Source organism: Hemibagrus wyckioides, linkage group LG22 (genome assembly GCF_019097595.1).
Source record: "Hemibagrus wyckioides isolate EC202008001 linkage group LG22, SWU_Hwy_1.0, whole genome shotgun sequence".
Lineage (NCBI taxonomy): Eukaryota > Metazoa > Chordata > Actinopteri > Siluriformes > Bagridae > Hemibagrus > Hemibagrus wyckioides.
In genome coordinates this window covers 11,575,400-11,593,296 of record NC_080731.1, presented here as the reverse complement: position 1 = coordinate 11,593,296, position 17,897 = coordinate 11,575,400, and the positions used below count along the sequence as shown (strand labels likewise).

Genomic DNA, 17,897 nt, shown 5'->3' with positions numbered 1-17,897 from the left:
ATGTCATACTCCCTCCGGTTGCCTGATAAGGAGATGTGAGATCTGTGAGAAAATCATTTAGAACACATTCTTACCAGTCCAGCCTGGAGGACATTTGCACTTGAATGTGTGAACACTGGTCAGCTCACATGTCCCTCCATTTCCACACGGTGAGCTTCGGCATGGGTTGTCAGTGGGAGTCAGGCATCGTGGGTCCATGTAACCCAATGGACAACGGCAGACATAGTCCACTTTGTTGTCACGGATGGTTGACTGGCAAATGCCTCCATTCCAGCAAGGATTCGGCAGGCAAGGATTGGAAAACTGACAAACCGGGCCCAAATATTTGTCAGCACACCTTAGAAAAAATATCACAGGTCAGGTAAACAGTGACAAAAATGGCTGCTTGATAACTTCTATAAGATACAAACATAGTTAATGGATGATATGAACAACACTGTTTTTGCTTCTTATTCTTTCCGTAGGATCTGTGTAGGATTTTTAGTTTGATTTTCAAATTGGTACTTGGCAACTAATCCTAACCAATTCCAACTACCGTAACATTTTAATGTGAAAGCAAACTGATAATTATGGTATCCATCAAATCTGTATAATGGTGAATGCACAGTTCTCACAGTGGTTATGAAAGCAGATCCAAAGAACCACAAAAAGGAAAAGAAAATTATTACTTGGTCATTGGTTAAAACCAAAGTGGTAGATGGGCACTGAGGTTGCAATTTCCCCACATTCACACACACACACACACACACACACATATATATCACATAAGAGCTACAAAGCCTTGATATAATAAGGAAATAAAAATGAAGCTGGATGTCAGCAACAATGTACCAGTCTGAATCTATAAACTGTCAAGTAGAAAAGGAAAAGAAAAACACATTTCTTCATCATAGAATAAATCATTTTTAATATAATGGGATTCCACACAGCTCATTGAAAATTCTGGCTTGTACTTCTAATCCTGTTTGAAAGTGTTGCATGAAAAGCACCCATCATCAACTCTTAGTAGGAAATTTCTGCATGCCTCAGCTTTTTTCTACCATCCATTCACTCAAAGGACAAGGCAGAGCCTATATCAGAGTCTTTGAACCCTGGGCTAACATTATCAGGACTTCAAAGCCCGCTTCCACCTCCTCAATGGTGTGTATTCTTCTACAGTAGAAGCTCATCCCAGCATCAATCAAGAGCTATGGGCATAAAAGGAACTAACAGCAAACACTGTGGAAATAAAGAGAGTCAAACAGGCTTGGTAACAGGGGCTGGCTTCGGCATACACATTCGTCTGACTTGCCTGGGTGACACAAAGAGCATGCTTTTCCTACTATACCAATGTTGAAACAACCTTTCTCTAACATTGAAACCACACCACTGGTGAAAAGCTAAGCATTGTCTTTAAAGCCCGGGGGCAGGCAGTACAAATTCCCAGTGGTTTGGTCTCTGATCACAACAGGGCCTCTAACCTGGAGGGAGACGTAGTGTTTTTACTGTTTCTCGACCAGGATTAGGATGACCAATAACATTAACGAGGAAAAGAAAAGACAGACCCATTAAGAGCACGGTGAGAGCTGCACTCCGTCTGCTTCCGCTACCATTTCCATCATCGTCCCACTGTGAGTCAAACCCCCATAAACCCCCACCCCCAATCATCACCAACTTTATGGAAGCAACTAACCGTGGACTGTGATGCAATGGAAAATCACAGTTAGTATGATATTGTTGGTATCATACTTTCTAACATAAGTAGCCAAGGTGTCTCACTGCTTAAGGCCTTGTGCAACTGAATGGAAGTTCAAATGTCATTACCAACCAAGATGCCGCTGTTAAGTTCTTAATCAAGGCTCATAATCTGTCAATCGTAGACGAGACAGTGGTAGTTTGTGCTCAGGAACCTGCATGGTAGAGTATGCTCAGGCCTTCTGAAGCTGCCTTCGGGAGCAGGTGCGCATGTTAATGAGAGCACGACAGCTGCTGGTCCTAATACACTCCCCTACTCTCCACTTCCCTCCTGGAATATGGAGGCTGAGGCTGAAAGTCCCTGAATAGTGTCCCTGCTGAAAAGCTCCATGAGAAGGGCCATTGTTCCTGCCGCCATTCAAGAGTCAGACTGAACGAGGTTTGGTCGCCTGCATCCCCTCTGAGTGAGCCTTCAGCTATCAAACCTCTGCTTTCCCTCCCTTCATTCCCTTCTCTCTCCCTTTTACTCATTTTCAGATTCTGGGTTTGCCATTTTCAACTCCTTCCCGCCAATTTGTGGTCACAATGTTATACTCCTGTTAGAGCTCTTCCATTTTTGCTGCTCGCGCCATCACTAACCTCCCTAAAGTCTAATGTTCTCGTCACCACTTTTATTTGGCAATGTCACTTTTCTTGTCCAAAAATTCATCTGCCATTTTATGATGGAAAAATTGGAGAGACAAATGAGAAGATGTAACTGGTAGTCAAAGTCAGAGATTTAAAACTTTCCCCGTTTTAACCTAATATTAAACTATGCTGCTTTGGACATCCCACTAATGTTTTGGAAGGCATTGCATTTCCAAAATCCTCAGTTTGGGATTTTGCACTTATATTCAGATTTAAAAGAAAGATCATAGTTTAATACGTTTCTTTGTCAATGGTTTTAGTAGACAGGACTCGACAAAACAAACGGTCCAAGCATTTTTTAAATGAAAGATATGACTGTGGGTTTAAGGGGTTTATGCAGACAGTCTGAGGGGAGAAGACTGGTAAGTGAGGAATGTAACCGTTTACACTAAAAATCTGCCCCGTCCTGCATCCCCATCCCTGACAGCACTTCTCAGTGGAGACTGCTGGCAGCCGCACTTCACAGAGCCTAGTGAAAAATCACACCAGCTTTGAAAACTCCACTGGTGTTTGCCCAGCATGGCAAACAGTTCCACGCCTCAAGGGAATGACACAAGTCAAAATCCATAAAACACACAGTCATCCCCTCATGCTTTCTCTTAATAGAGCACACATACATGGAAGCACACAGAAGAGTCGAGCAGGAAATGTTGGCGGTTTGGTCTTTAACTTGGCAAAAGCTTGACAAATAAGTTGTCAGCACAAAATCTGTCTTTGAGAGGCAGTGAAGCACACTAAGATAGAATATGGTTTGGGTTAGAGACTCAAGGCATTCAAACTGTATTCTAACTTGCAGCATAACGGAAAAAAGCTGTGGTTGCACACAAATCATGCACAAGTTTTTCATAATAATAAAACAAACTGATCAAAACAGACATGATGTAAACAGCCATGATTTATTTGGCGCTATCTGGCCAGACAGTGACCCTACTAATGATATTCAATCTATGCACTAAATAGAAATCTTTGTTCTCTTGGGCTGTGATGGGATTCCTTTTCTATGTGGCCACCCGTAGCCCATGACAACAGGTCTTTGCCAGTGCTGCAATGTGCGGTCAGGCAAGAGCAGATGTTTGGCTGACACCTGACCTCTTAACCAGATGAGATACAGGGGGGTTTCCTCCCCCCACGGCCCAATCTGCCATCTGCCATCATGAGGTCGTACAGTGGAGGAGGCTCCGTCTCACACACAGAGTTAAACTCTAACTCGGATTTCCTTTCACGGCTGAACTCCTCCTTTCGACTAGGGAGGAAATGTGTGTTACGCTTAATGATACTACTCAAAGATCAGTCGCTTTTTTTCATCAGTGCTGATAAATGTAAAAGTTGCTATATGCTGTTGGTTATGGTGGTGCCATTACCACTGACTTGGAATTTTCATGCTTTAAAGCAAGACTAGAACAACACTTTTAGCCCTCCTCAAGCCCTCATTTCCTGTAGTTGGGTGTCTAAACACCTTGTCTGATCTTTAGGTAACGATGGCCTCGGGCTCTTCTGCCTCGCTCTGTAATCACTACGGGATGCTTGATCTTCCAAGACCACATCTGTTGGTGTTCATTAGAGACATGTAAGTTTATCCCTATTACTGTAGGACCCCATGGGAAAGGCCAGCAACTCCAGGGATCAAGCAAGTAGCAGGCATTAGAAACTGTATACTGATCTAATGAGTGCTACTCCTGGCGGTTTTGCAATTCTGGGAACGACATTACTGTTTTCACATGTGCTTCATAAATACCTTGGACATATAACTGCATAGGACATTGAACAAGAGAACCTGATGACTAAAATGAAGCATTTCTTTTTCACATAGCGTCACAGCATTTGGAAAGAGTGTGTGGTATTTCTCTGAGCTGAATGGCTTAAACCACAGACAGTAGATATGTATTGTGTGGTACCTAGCAGCATGAATACTTTGATAGTAATCACTTGTAATTCTGTGCTCCACAGACAGATGGCTCAGGTCAAAAGACTCAAATAAAAACAACTGATTTTTTTTTTTTTTGCTTGCCCAGCTGTGCATACAGAACCCGAGCCACCACACTTGGCTCTTTGAAAACGTGCGAGCCGCAGAACATAATGTAAGCGTGACCATTTCTATCACATTTATACATCAACACACACAAAATCTTTATGTATAATGCATACGATATGTGACTCTGACACCAGTGCCTCGGTTAAGACATTAGCCTTCTCTAGTGATATGTTAATAGGCTCGACCTTCTGGTCCTCCCTGGCTCTAGAAGTGCATTTCCTGTATTTGAATGCAGAGGGGAGCACAGAGGAACTCATCCTTGACCCTGTAAACAAAGCTCGCATTGAAGCATCTGAGCAAAGACAAGAGGTTGCTTTCATACAGTACTTATCATAGATGGCCATGGACCAACGTAGTGACTACTTTGATTGCTTACCCACACATGCCAATACTTGAAAGTCACCTTTGTTCAGCTACATAAAACAAACATATTTCCAAGTGAAAAACGCACAGACATGTTTTTACAGCTGCCTGCACGCTTGCCCTTTAAATACTGTGTACAGATCCAAATACAGTATTCTAGTGTCAGAGGTTTTGTTTGTTTTTGTTGACAGGTCCTATACAGACTTCTATGTAGCTGCTTATGAAATGTCAAACACTATAACATGACTCTACATACACACAACTGTTGTCATCAGTTATTTATTCTTTATTTATTCTTTATCAGAAACAGCTTTATCCTGGGGAGGGATGCGATGGGGAAGGAGCCTGTCCTGGGGGAGAAGTGGTGGTGGAAAACAGGAGAAACTACACAAATCTCTCTTTGTAAAATCATGTGCAAAATCAATCCTATGTGTTACTATAAATTGCTGAAATTATCGAAGGGGGCATGGCCATCCATATGTACAGTAAGTCCCCGACTCACGAATGAGTTCCGTTCTGGGAGATCATTCGTAAGTCCGTCAAAGTGAGACTTATACACCTTTCACACAAATATACAATGTAAAGCATAAAAAAAACGATTCATGTTATAAGAACGAGCGACGTCTACCATCTTTTCGCCTCGGCCCAATTATTTTCACTTTTGTTTCCATGGTTATTGCTTTGTGCTTCCTAGCAGTCCCCTCCACATTACTGTACACTGTCCACTATCGCACTGTACAGTAAGAACACAGCAGCACAACTGTGACAACGTCCGGCAGACACGTGAGTTACATCCGCTATTTGTTCGCATCTACGAATGTTCGTATTAGCCTTTAGACCACGTACGTATATGTGAACAACAGTAGAGATACTTATTACATTCTTGTTTGGCAGAATAACCCTCACAAACAACTTGCTATTTTATTTTCTTCACTTAAAACCCTGTTTGTGTTTTGAGAGTGTCTTACATCAGACAGCAGGTTATTAAGGTGTGTACAGTATACTAAATAGGTAAAATGGATCTAACATTAAGATATAGAAAAGAATTTGTTTTTATCAATCTTGACACCAGGATTAGGAGACTCAGGATTAAGAAAGTAAAACCGCATGTGGTTCCACTCTGTTGCTAATGCTCTCTTTATAGGGATAAAAATGGTTTGTGTATTGGCTCCCAATGTGCTGAACAAACAAGAATGCACCTTATCATTCGAAGAAGATTGGGGTTTAAATGTCACCATGACCAGAGGCCAAGAGAGCACAGTCGTTCTCTGGGAACGGATGGAATGGTCTCTCTTCCTTGTCAACTATAGCAAATCTGTGAGCTCATGTATGTGAAAGAGGGCAGATAGTTATTTCCTCTGAGTGTATTAAGCTGCCCTGGGAGGAAACATGAGCAGCAGTTAGAATAAAAGGGAGTTGCATGGCATTACATGTCTCACAGGAAGCATGTGTTAGCCTTCACCCTTCCTAGTTGGTAGCTGATAGGCAAGAGCTGGCTCATGGGTGGAAATTGGCAAGGGACAAAATTAGTACGAAGCTATCAAAATAAAGAAACTATATGTCCTCCAGAATAAGGTACAGAGCTGTCATTATTGATTATTATAAAGTGAATCAGAGCACAACTTCACTGAACACTTATAGTTTAACTCAGAAGCTTATTGTAGTTTTGTTATATTTATATTTATTATGACAGTTTGATCTTGTACCAATTTATTCTGTTAGTATGTCTGAAATAGTATGACTGGTTATATAACAGAAATGGTGCCAGAGGGTAATTGGGCCATTTACCTGTTTATAAATCATGACTAATAACATAATGATAAGTTAGGGCTGTCAGCTTAGCTATTGATCATGCAATAATGATCTTTGCCTTTGTATTTAAGTAGCTGTTATGTGTTATTTTGTCGTTTTGTCAACTGAATGTTTGCATATATTCATATCCTATTTAAATACATGTTTTTTTTCTGTGACTTTCTTGTCGTTGTGTTTTTGCGGCCAAGTATCAGTTGGTCAAGTTCAAAACAAAGGCATTTTTGTTTTCATAAGCTATGTCGCATCAATAATGATATTATAAAAAAAATGACTGTTTAGAAAATCGTAAAAAGTGACATTTCAAGTCATTCAAGTCATTTCAAGTCAAAAAGTGACATCGTAAAAAGTCAGACATTTTGTGCCGAAATTAGAAATACAGGTAAATTAAATTACGAAACCTTATTGCCTGGTTTATATTTTTTAGACATATGTTATATACTGAATTTTTTAAAAAGCATTGAATAAAATATGTCCTGATTCCAGTGGCTCACTATATAAACATCAGCATCAGAAGCATCGGTTCATCACCAGAACATTTATTTATTCTCAGACAGGAAGCACAGAACATTAATATGGCTTTATCAATACAGATTTGGAAGTTACATATGTTGTGTCTTGGATCCACCAGCCTTCTAAATACATTAAACCTCAGCTAGTCTTTGCAGCTGGATCTGCACTTCATCCTTGCTAAGCAAAGCTCATAGTTGTGTAGAGCAGAAGCCTGGCTAGCTTTCTGAGGTGTCAGGTGCTCCCCAAGTTGAGGTTCATCAATTCTTCTACATCCCTTTGAAGCCCCACGTCTTTTATCTCCTTATCGGATACTAAGCTCGTTTGGTCCAGGCATTTCTCCCTTGTCCACTGCTGTAGAATCCAACTTTTGTAGCTGCTTTCCATTACTCTCAGCAAGGCACACGTTGACTTTGTCCAGGCTTCTGCCTCTCTAAGCACCACATACTGTGCACCAGATTCATGGCCTTGGCATTCCTGGCACAGTTGGCAAAGTATGACCTCTATATCTCTACACTGTTGTATAAGAGTGGCTGAAAGACACTTCATATTACAGCACTGACAAAAATGTTGGGATTTTTAAAGGAAAGAAGCTGTTAGAAAAAAAAAAGTGGGCACAGCATCACAGTTAGGTTCGACGTTTCACAATGTTGTTTTTGTCCAGGAAAAACCAGCAAAAAGTTGGCTATTTGTTGTCTGACCAAAACAGCCATGAGCAAAACCTCATCCCTGTGCTGTTTTCCAGTCTATTCATGAATGTGCAAATAACTATAATGACCTCTTTAAGAAAGTGTCAGAACAATTTGTCACACACATCATACTGGCTCTCAGGGGAGAAATAAACAAAATCACATGTTTGGAACTTAAAAGAACTTACAAAGCACTTAAATGTGCTTAGTTTTTATAAAACGACCGTGCCATAAAGCTGTCAAAGCAAAAGCCTTACATTTGCATTATACTAACCCCTCTGCGTTCAGTTCTTTATTCCTGAATGTGATCCACAAAGAGACAATATTTCTATGTCAAATTCCAACAGTTATTCGCTTTTCTACACTTCGAAGCTAAACCAAACCCTATGAGTGTAATGATTATCCCCAAGCATTTTCAGGGCATGCACAATGGAGTCATTTGATAGCAGTAAGGGGTGGTCAAAACTGACCTGTGGGCCTGCTGCTTGCTAGGGCTGGACAGACATGCTGCATGCCCAGTGGCCTGACCACTCTCTGTAATCAAATAATACACAAAAGGCAGCGGACATGGTAACCAAGCATCTCAGGGCGGGAAGAGCGGCCCTTGTCCTATCTCCATGCTTAATTAGAGGAGTCTGAGGGTATCAAGCCACAATGGTTGCTTTGTGGTTCAACTGCGGCAGGGAGGCTGCCAGACAGAATTAAGACGTGGCCCCATGCCAGCATGGCCCCGTGAGAGAACTGCCCTCTAAAGGAGGCCACAAACATTGCTGCAGTCCCTATTTCTAACCGGTCATGCTGATAACTTGCTGATAACAAGAAAGAAGACACTGCTGCACTCGGCCAAACTCCCTGAAACTCAAGCCCACTTTCGTATCTCAATTGTGCACAGATAGAAAGAAAAACAATCAAAAGTTCGCCCCTGTAAGTAATCAACTCACAGCCAGCAGCAATTTCATAGGATTTTTTTCCCCTCCTTATTATAATCCGGAGAGTGAAGGTATGTGCTCCAGGGCGGTTTGCTTTTTATATTCGCCTGCTCAATTGTTGCCAATTATGAAAACATCCAGTCCAATTACACTCTGCTGCCATCTGTCCCTCTAATATAAATCAAAGAATAACCATTCAAAATGGGACAAAACACCCAAGCGGGGACAGGGGTGTGTGAGGGGGGGCTATAGGCATTCTGGGAAGCCTGACACAGATTAGTCACACAGAATTAATCTAGATGGGAGAACAATAGATGCTGAGTTTCTGGCAAACCCCAGCTGTCGTTTCATAAAAGAAAAGAGAAACAAGATTTGGGGCTTAGAGCGTCTCTGAGACTTCTGTTAGAGAAGAGGCACAAACAGCAAGACAAGAGAAAGCCAAATTCCCCTCCCTTCATCAACATCATCACCATCATCCTGATCATTGGCTGGTTTAGACCGTGTTTTCTTCTCGAGAATGTGCGTAAGCGTTACAAAAACATGGTGTGTTAGGTGTCAGGTCAGGCATTGGTTTTAATAGCGCTATATAGACATACCATCAGATATTTTTTTCTGACTGCTCAGAATACACTTTTTGTACTTTTGGTATCTTTGACATATAAAGTAGGTCAGTATGTAGTGAACAGTATATTTACAGTTACTTCTAAAATACACATGAAAAATGTGAAATAGAAGTGCAAAAGATGATACACTCCAGTGCAAAGGAAAAGAACAATTTAATGCTGTTAAAATGCTCATCTTTCAAAACTGCTCGTGTTTAAACACTTGTTGAGATTCATACTCACTTGCATTCTGCTCGTCCATCTGCAGTAGCAATGCACATACCTCCATTTTGGCATTTCTCAGAACATTTCAGTCCTGCAAGTACAAGAATATCACTAAAAGAATAAGAGTCCCTGCCTAAGATACAAGACAAATTTATACATGCTCAAGCTTGACTATGAAAAAAGAGACAAAAGTCATAATGATATTTGTGTTCCAAAGAATTTTCATTTATAAGTAAATGAATGCTTTCAGCTTGTTGGAGAGAAACCAAAATGCCATGGCTGGAAGCCCAGGGAGAGAAAAAGAGGATGGGGCAAAAGTGTGACTCTTAACACCTTAAAGAGGTGTGTGGTGCCAGGAGCCTAAACACAGCACTGATCTAGTCCTTTTTCAGCTGCTTCTATACAATATTTTGGGTATGTTAATCATAATAATCATAATGAGTCTCAGTACGCATGTATGATGTGACTCCACTAACGTCCATGTAAACAAGTAAGGACTGACAAGCACGAGTATGTGTAAACATTTTTAAAAACCAACTCAAGACATAAAGTTGGGGGACGGCTGAAGGGGAGTGGATGTTTGTGTGAAGGTACGATAATCCTGTTTGTTGACTCTGCTTTTGGCATCGAAACCCTGACGGTCCGAGAGCTTCTTTGTGAGAAGAATTTTCTACCACACTCTCCAGAATGAGGCTATTTTTGTTGTTAACACAGACCTGCTAAACCATTTCTGTGAAACTTTACCTAACTGTGCTAAAGCAGCTTTACTGACTCAGTATCTATCTATCTATCTATCTATCTATCTATCTATCTATCTATCTGTCTGTTTTTCTTTCTTTCTGTCTATCTATCTATCTATCTATCTATCTATCTATCTATCTATCTATCTATCTATCTATCTATCTATCTATCTACCTACACTCTCAGAAAAATGCTACTGTTTGTACTCCTCAGTATATCCCTATAGATAGATAGATAGATAGATAGATAGATAGATAGATAGATAGATAGATAGATAGATAGATAGATAGATAGATAGATAGACAGACAGACAGATAGATAGATAGATAGAAAGATAGACAGACAGACAGACAGACACATAGATAGATAGATAGATAGATAGATAGATAGATAGATAGATAGATAGATAGATAGACAGATATAGAACCTTATAATTAAGGAAACATAATTATGATGAATATTTCCAAAGTCACACTATATCTAGATTCCCAAGTTTTAAAAAATGCCACATATTAAGAGTAAATAAGTTGTTTAGATATTTAGTTAGTTGTGCTCGCGCTAGTTTTCTTGCTCACGGCTAAAAGTCATTACGCGTAACGAAGCCACTCTAATACTGAACCCAATCCTTTTTTTTTTGTTCCTATTTTTAAAATTCTTATTAAGCTTCATAACTACCGAATTATTAAGTTCTTAACAAGATATTATTCACGACATAAAGCACTATATAATAGTTATGTGTGTGATACACAGGGTCTCCGGTGTAACCTACACAAAGTTGTGGTGAAGCAGCGCGCGCAGGAACCGTTATGTGATTCACCTGATGCTCCAAATGTCTTTATGAAGTGCTTTACTTATGCTTCTTTTTTTTTTTATTTTATTTGTTAGATGTAAACAAGTAAGTCCCACCACCTTGGGACTTGCTTTCCTCTCCATATGAAGGCGTTTTTTGTTTTTTTTGTTTTTTAAGTCCCTTAATTGAATAAGTTTCATCCTGCGCGCAACAAGTGGTTTTCTACTTATACTCTTCATTTCTTTTTCTATACACGGTTCATAATGGTGATAACGTTAAAAAAAAAGAAAAGAAAAAAAAAGAAAAATCACAATCAGTTACGTTCTAATCAATTAGATCGCTGTGCAATTGGTAAATAACAAGAGTGGGCATGTAACAGTGTGGTGTCTTACCATGTGTCAGAGCAATCAGCGAAATCACACGAATCAGATTCACGAGGAAAAGATGCATTCCTTCTTATAGAGCTGTACGATTCCGCGTGTTAACATAGATCCAACATTTGTTTCGTTCGAAAGGGAAAAACAAATAGAATGCAGAATAATATCCAGATATGGCGCCTTTCTTCCTGTTCCCCCCGCAAACTCCGCGCGTGTGTGTGACCTCGCCTTAGGAGTGTCAGTGAATGGGATTCAAAGCTCCCTCCGCCTCAGCGCTTTTTACAACAGCTATTCATCTGCTCTCCTTTACTACACACACACACACACACACACACACACGGAGGCAGTGGGAAAAAACCACGCCTCTTTCACACGCGTCGAGCCGTTGAAAACGCAGAAGCGGGAAATTTGCGGTTTCGTTCCAAAGCGCATGCATGGAGAGGCAACCTTTTTTAGTTATTTGTCACGTGCTCAGGTAGCATTACAGTGTACAATATGCAATAAAACTTTCACGTGCAACATCACGGCAGGAAAAAAGTGACGAGTGTCTTCTGCAGTCCAGGACCACTTTTAATGTAATAAATAAATAAATAAATACAAAAAACTGGACCTGCTTCCTTGACCCCGGAGTAGCAAGGGTGTAGAGTATTTACAACAGTATATGCGTAAAGCTCAGTCACAAAAGCTGCATAATACTGCAGAAACGCTACAATGATCCTCTCCAGACTAAGCTAACATTTTTCGACATTTGTTTTCTAAATAATCAAAAATAAAATCCTTAGAAATTGAAATTCCGAAGCACATTTCAGGCACGAATATTGTGCGTGACCTTCCAAAACATCTCAAAAGCTTCAAAACAAACAAACAAGTGAACAGCATTCACTTTATAGGACTACAGTTTTATATAAGTTGAAAGAAGTTACTAAATTAAAACGAAAGAACAGATCAGTGTAAGTGATGGAAAATGCTGAATGGCACAGGAAGAGTTTCAGGAGTTTATCAGCAAACACAGAGTTATATAGAGCCCCACCCTCATTTACTTAATCTTCAAGGCAAGTACCGTAGGTAAAAGCTTCAGCGAGGATGACTAATCAACTGAAGAAAGGACTACATTTAGTTGCACCATCAACATGTGAATTGTTCTGACTTGCATGTACTAAATCTCACAAGAAGGGATAATTATATCATCTTTGCTCCAAAGTCCAACAAGGTTTTTTTTTTTTCTTTTCGAAATGGCATAAACTACATGCATTAGAGTATAAGCCATATTAAAATTTGGAGATAACAAAAATGCTGATTCATAATTTTTTCGACTTATGTTAGCCATAATGCCCCATTATTCAATGTAAACTGATGCTGTTTAAGATGTAAGAGCCGATATAACCTATAAAGCTGTCTTGTGTGACAATAAAGAAAACATGACTTAATCCCTTCCTCTTGCCGTAATGAATAAGGCGGATTGCTTTTTCTTTATTATGTGTAAGTGCAAGGTGTGACAAGCAGTTTCAACACCCCAAGGCACAGGATTTTCCTTCTTGATTCATTTAGTACTCCAAATTGGCACTATTCCCTCAGGGTGTGTGTTTGTGTGTGTGAGTAGGTGCCAAAAAGCTGCAGGTAACTGCAGACAGTGTGGGAAACATCTCTGGAGGGAGTGTGACCAGAAGGCTTGGGAAAAGAGGTTCATTGTGGAGGCGGCACCCATGATAGGGAGATAATTAGAACTGTGTACAGACATGCAGAAACAGCTCTCACACTGCACGCTGGGATCAGAAGTGTGAGAACCATCATCCTATCTGGACGCGCAGTCTCACTTTGCCGTGTTGCGTCTCACAGGCCAAGTTGTCTTTAAAGGTGAATTTCAGCTGATGTATTCAACTTTGCTACTTTGTCTGGGGCCTCAGAAGGATATACGGGCCTCTGAATACATTTTGCTGCTGAGGCCATGGGTATCACTTTCCCAAAAAGATGAAAGAGATGGAAAGTCTTCCCAACAAACATATACATCCGCAATCCTTTAGTGAAATAATTAATAATTTTTGTTTAGATCCATACACTCTGTTTTACTGTGGCATCCACATGACCCCCTGGTAGAGTTCTAGGGTTAGGGTTTTTTCTATAATATCTGTAAGTACAATTGTGGGCTGTTTTGTGTACTTTACCTGAGTATAACTGAAAATAAATACTCACTTATTTATACTTACATAAAAATTAAAAATCAATAGATTCTTGTAATTTCGACTTTTTCACTTAGGCTTTCCAAGCGTTAGAGTCATGACTCAAATTTTTTTCTCTGCCCAAGCACCAAAGTAAATTATTTACATATACACCGATCAGTCATAACATTATGACTACTGACAGGTGAAGTGAATAACACTGATGATCTCCTCATCATGGCACCTGTTAGTGGGTGGGATATATTAGGCAGCAAGTGAACATTTTGTCCTCAAAGTTGATGTGTTAGAAGCAGGAAAAATGGGCAAGCGTAAGGGTTTGAGCGAGTTTGACAAGGGACAAATTGTGATGGTTAGACGACTGGATCAGAGCATCTTCAAAACTGCAGCTCTTGTGGGGTGTTCCCGGTCTGCAGTGGTCAATATCTATCAAATGTGGTCCAAGGAAGTAACAGTGGTGAACAGGGTCATGGTTTTGGCAGCAAAAGGTGGACCAACACAATATTAGGCAAGTGGTCATAATGTTATGCCTAATCGGTGTATGTGCACTTTTTATTCACCTCACTTATTATTTATAAAACATCTAGTCTAATCCATACCCAAATGTAGGAATATCAATGCTCTTTGGGCAAGGACTGTCTACTTCTGACCTCATACTTAATTTAAAAAGGTACAAAGCCAAATCGAGAATAGAATTCAGTTAAAGGAAATATTTTCATTTGACTTCACAGTAAAATTATGAAGGCTAACCATGACCTGAACCCTTATCTTAATCTTCCTAACTTTCAATCCAAATAGCCTCATTTGACTTGCTAGAAATTTGTCAGACTGCAGTAACAAATAAACAATAAACAAGTTCCATTTTCTATCACTGACTTTAATTATAACCAACTTGGACACTTTTGACATCTTAGTCGAGTATAATTTTTACCAGCTTTTTTTTTCAATATTGACACTATACTTTCACATGAGTGTAATTTTTCTGTACCTTTGCCAACCCTGACCTATGAGCTATGTTTAAAGATATATGACGGGGTTTAGAAACCATATAATCACACATTAGCAGATCTCCTGCCGCAGTGAAACAACACAGACATTCTTCATCTGTGAACGTCTTCTGTCAAATAAACAAATCCTCTAAAAGCAAGGCTAAACATCAAATTTTCTCTAGACTTGCGTCAGAAAGTGCTGTAACAAAAATGTTATATATATATATACATGTTGAACAGTAAGTACATGCTTGTTGAATCAAGCAGTTATGTTTTAAGGGTCAAACAAAAGACATTAATGATTTTTCCCTTTGCATTGTCAAACAGTGTCCATAAAATTCCCTACTTCTGTCTAATCCAGTCCAGACAGACTAAAAAAAATGACTCAGGCTAGACAGGCAACTGTCTCAGGAGGCATATGTTCATGCACCAGAGAAAAGATTTCCTTTCAAGTTTGGCTGTTCTCTTTCAGTTTTATATCTGTCCTGAGATCAAATAAAACCCACAGAGTAGAGATTATTCCTGACTGGCATTCATCTGTCATCTTGTGGGCAACATATGCCAAACATGTAGTGCTGATCTAGGATTATTTTACTTTTTATAGCTTAATAGATACAGTTAAATAACCATCTTAAGGGATTCTCGGAAAATATACAGTTAACACATGTTACTGTCTGATTGATGAACAAGGTCTGTCTGTTTATTGAGGGGAGGGCTAAACTTAAATCTCCAAGTTATGGTGCTGTTTTTTAAAGCTTTTCCATTATTGCTATCAATAGAGTAAGAGGATCTGCTAGAGGCAGTAGTAAATGTTGCCCCAAGACATGTTGGGGCAAGTTCTCAGCCAGTCCCTATCCATTAGCAACACAGCTTTATTATTATCATCAGGTACATTGTTCGGCTAATGGATCCATGGGTAGACTGGTGGTCTTCTACGGATGCAGAGTGCCACATTTCCATCAGTAAAGCTCCACTGAATGGAAGTTGATGGCTGGATTTTGGTATAGATCAAACATACAGTCAGTTATTCACATGTTGGAAAAAGAGGGGAGACTCCCTAGTAATGCAAGATAACACTGACCAGAGCACTAGAGCCATAAAAGAGATGATAACATGACCCCAGATGTTTGCAGGTTAAATCCAGAAGGCTCTATAAAGCATACACCGTGATAAAACCATGGGATTATAGAGCACCGAAGTACACTCAAAGTTTATCTTCTTATTTATGTGCTGTTGAGGATGTTTTGCGCAAGAGACGCTGCACCATTTTGGGAAAGTACAAGACAAAGAAAAAAAAGCAGCTTCATTAATAGAGAGAGGAAGGATGTGGATTAAACAGGTCTTCAGTAACTTCCAAATCCGTTAGTACACCGAACAAAGAGCTCAGTTATCATGGGAAATATATAAACTGCGCACTCAAGCTATATAAAAGAAATAACATAAACATTTAGTATTCCATTTGGCACATGCATGTTTTTTCAGGTTGCATTTAAGTATTGTTTTGCTTTGCATTTAATTGAATCCCTGTTCAACAGTGAAGTGAATTCTGGATGTGGCGCCATTTTGTAGTAGGAAAAAGTTCACACCAATTGAAAATCACCACTGATCACCTCACATTTCAGACTTGGGGGTCAGAGGTGAGAAAGGAGCTTTCATAAGTACAAAGGATTTGAATTTGTGCAAAACCAACACTCCCCACTGTTCAGGAAAGTGAAGCTAAAACTGCTTGCATTCCAAAACTGTCAGCTAATTTCACATGGGACAGACCATACAATATCAAGGGTGGACAAGCACATGGTTTGTTAGCATAGTCTTTACAAAACACTTACTCTTAATTGTAGCTTGTCTTAACACTTTGCGTTAATTCAACACTGGCCATTTTGCTGTGTGTGTTAACAGTTCTTTAATGGCTATAGGGCTCCTGCAAGGGCCATAAAATCACCTTCCCTATTCAATTTCATTAGCATTAGGTGTTGGGTTTTCCACTTCAGCATCTGCAAGTTTGAAGCCAATAAACTCCATTTGGAAGTTTCTCAGCCCAGAACGCAATTTAGTGCGTGATTAGTTATCTAAATGCTCCACAAATTTATTTAGTTTAGTAGATTTACATGAACATTTTCAAATACTAATATTATAAATCATACTAATTGCTTATGCTTATATTTGCTTATGTTTATATTGCAGTGTTGCACTTATAGCAAATATACACCTATCCAATTCAAAAACACAATTGATTTCATTTATTTAATTAGAAAACCACTTAAATTTGGACTGTATTGCAAATTTCTTCAAGAAATCGTGCAAAATTCCAGAGAAATATACTAACGAGGTACATCCTTAGTTTCCACTAAAAAAGGAATTATAGTCATTACATGTTCTAGTGACTCATCACTTTTCTTGCTTAACTGAGGTTAGACAGAATAGTTTCTTGCGCCATATTTTGTTAAGGCTTAAGATTACAAATTCAAGACCTTTCGTGACCACCTGAAATTGGTACAATGTCCCATTGTGGTTCTATTGTAGTGTTATAGCTTCCTCAGTGAATCAACAATTGATTTATGCATCCTGCCTCTCCACCACCTCCCACAACCCCCCGCATTCATCATACAATGCCTCGTGGATTTTCTAAAGTTTAAGACAATGACTCTATGATAATGAATGGTTGAGTGATATAAAAACAGGCACCTGATCTAATGTCATATCATACCAATGATTGACGAGTCACATATCGCAACGAAACATTTGTTTATGGTCCACTACTGATTGCACACAAAAACACACACTTGTCTCTTTTATAGTGAGCCCAGCTGCTTCCCAGCATTGTGACGCTCCACCTACAGACATCGAGAGACGACGTGTGGAGAGACACCCGGCAAGTCCACTACGCTCCACTGTTGTCCAAGCTGCAGTACGACATGGTATCTGGCTCTGTTTTTGGCCACAGAGTCACAAACAGGAAGTCACTTGGGGCCAGTCACACAGAGAAACTTCCCCCTTTTGTTTTTGAGGAGGTTGTGTGAAGGTTCACAGCATAGACCCTGTGTCGCCCAGCATCTCTTACTGCTGGTCCTTCTCTTGGCACACCCAATGGGGCTGCATGACCTCATTGTTGTGCTTGTGACCTTTCTGATGCCAGTTGTGAGCCTTCTAGATAGGTTTCCACCATCCAGTTTGTGAAAATAAACTGTTTATTTTGGCTGAATAGTGCTGAAAGTTATTAATAGCAGCTGTTGCTTCATATAAGATAGCTGAAAACATTCACCTTAGTTTCTTTATTTTTAGTTCTTTACTTTTTCCGCATTTTGA

The 17,897-nt window shown here is 39.7% G+C and overlaps 1 protein-coding gene across 1 annotated transcript in view; it reads right to left on the bottom strand.

Annotated features, from left to right (window-relative positions):
• notch1b (notch receptor 1b) overlaps positions 1–11,727 on the bottom strand; it is a 38,013-nt gene extending 26,286 nt beyond the window's left edge. Inside the window, exons 1-3 of the mRNA XM_058374722.1 lie at positions 11,444–11,727; positions 9,539–9,611; positions 75–337 (exon numbers count right to left, since the gene is read on the bottom strand). Of these exons, the coding sequence (XP_058230705.1) occupies positions 75–337; positions 9,539–9,611; positions 11,444–11,501 (394 nt within the window). The 5' untranslated portion in view covers positions 11,502–11,727. The remainder of the gene's footprint in view (positions 1–74; positions 338–9,538; positions 9,612–11,443) is intronic.
• Positions 11,728–17,897: the final 6,170 nt, after the last annotated feature.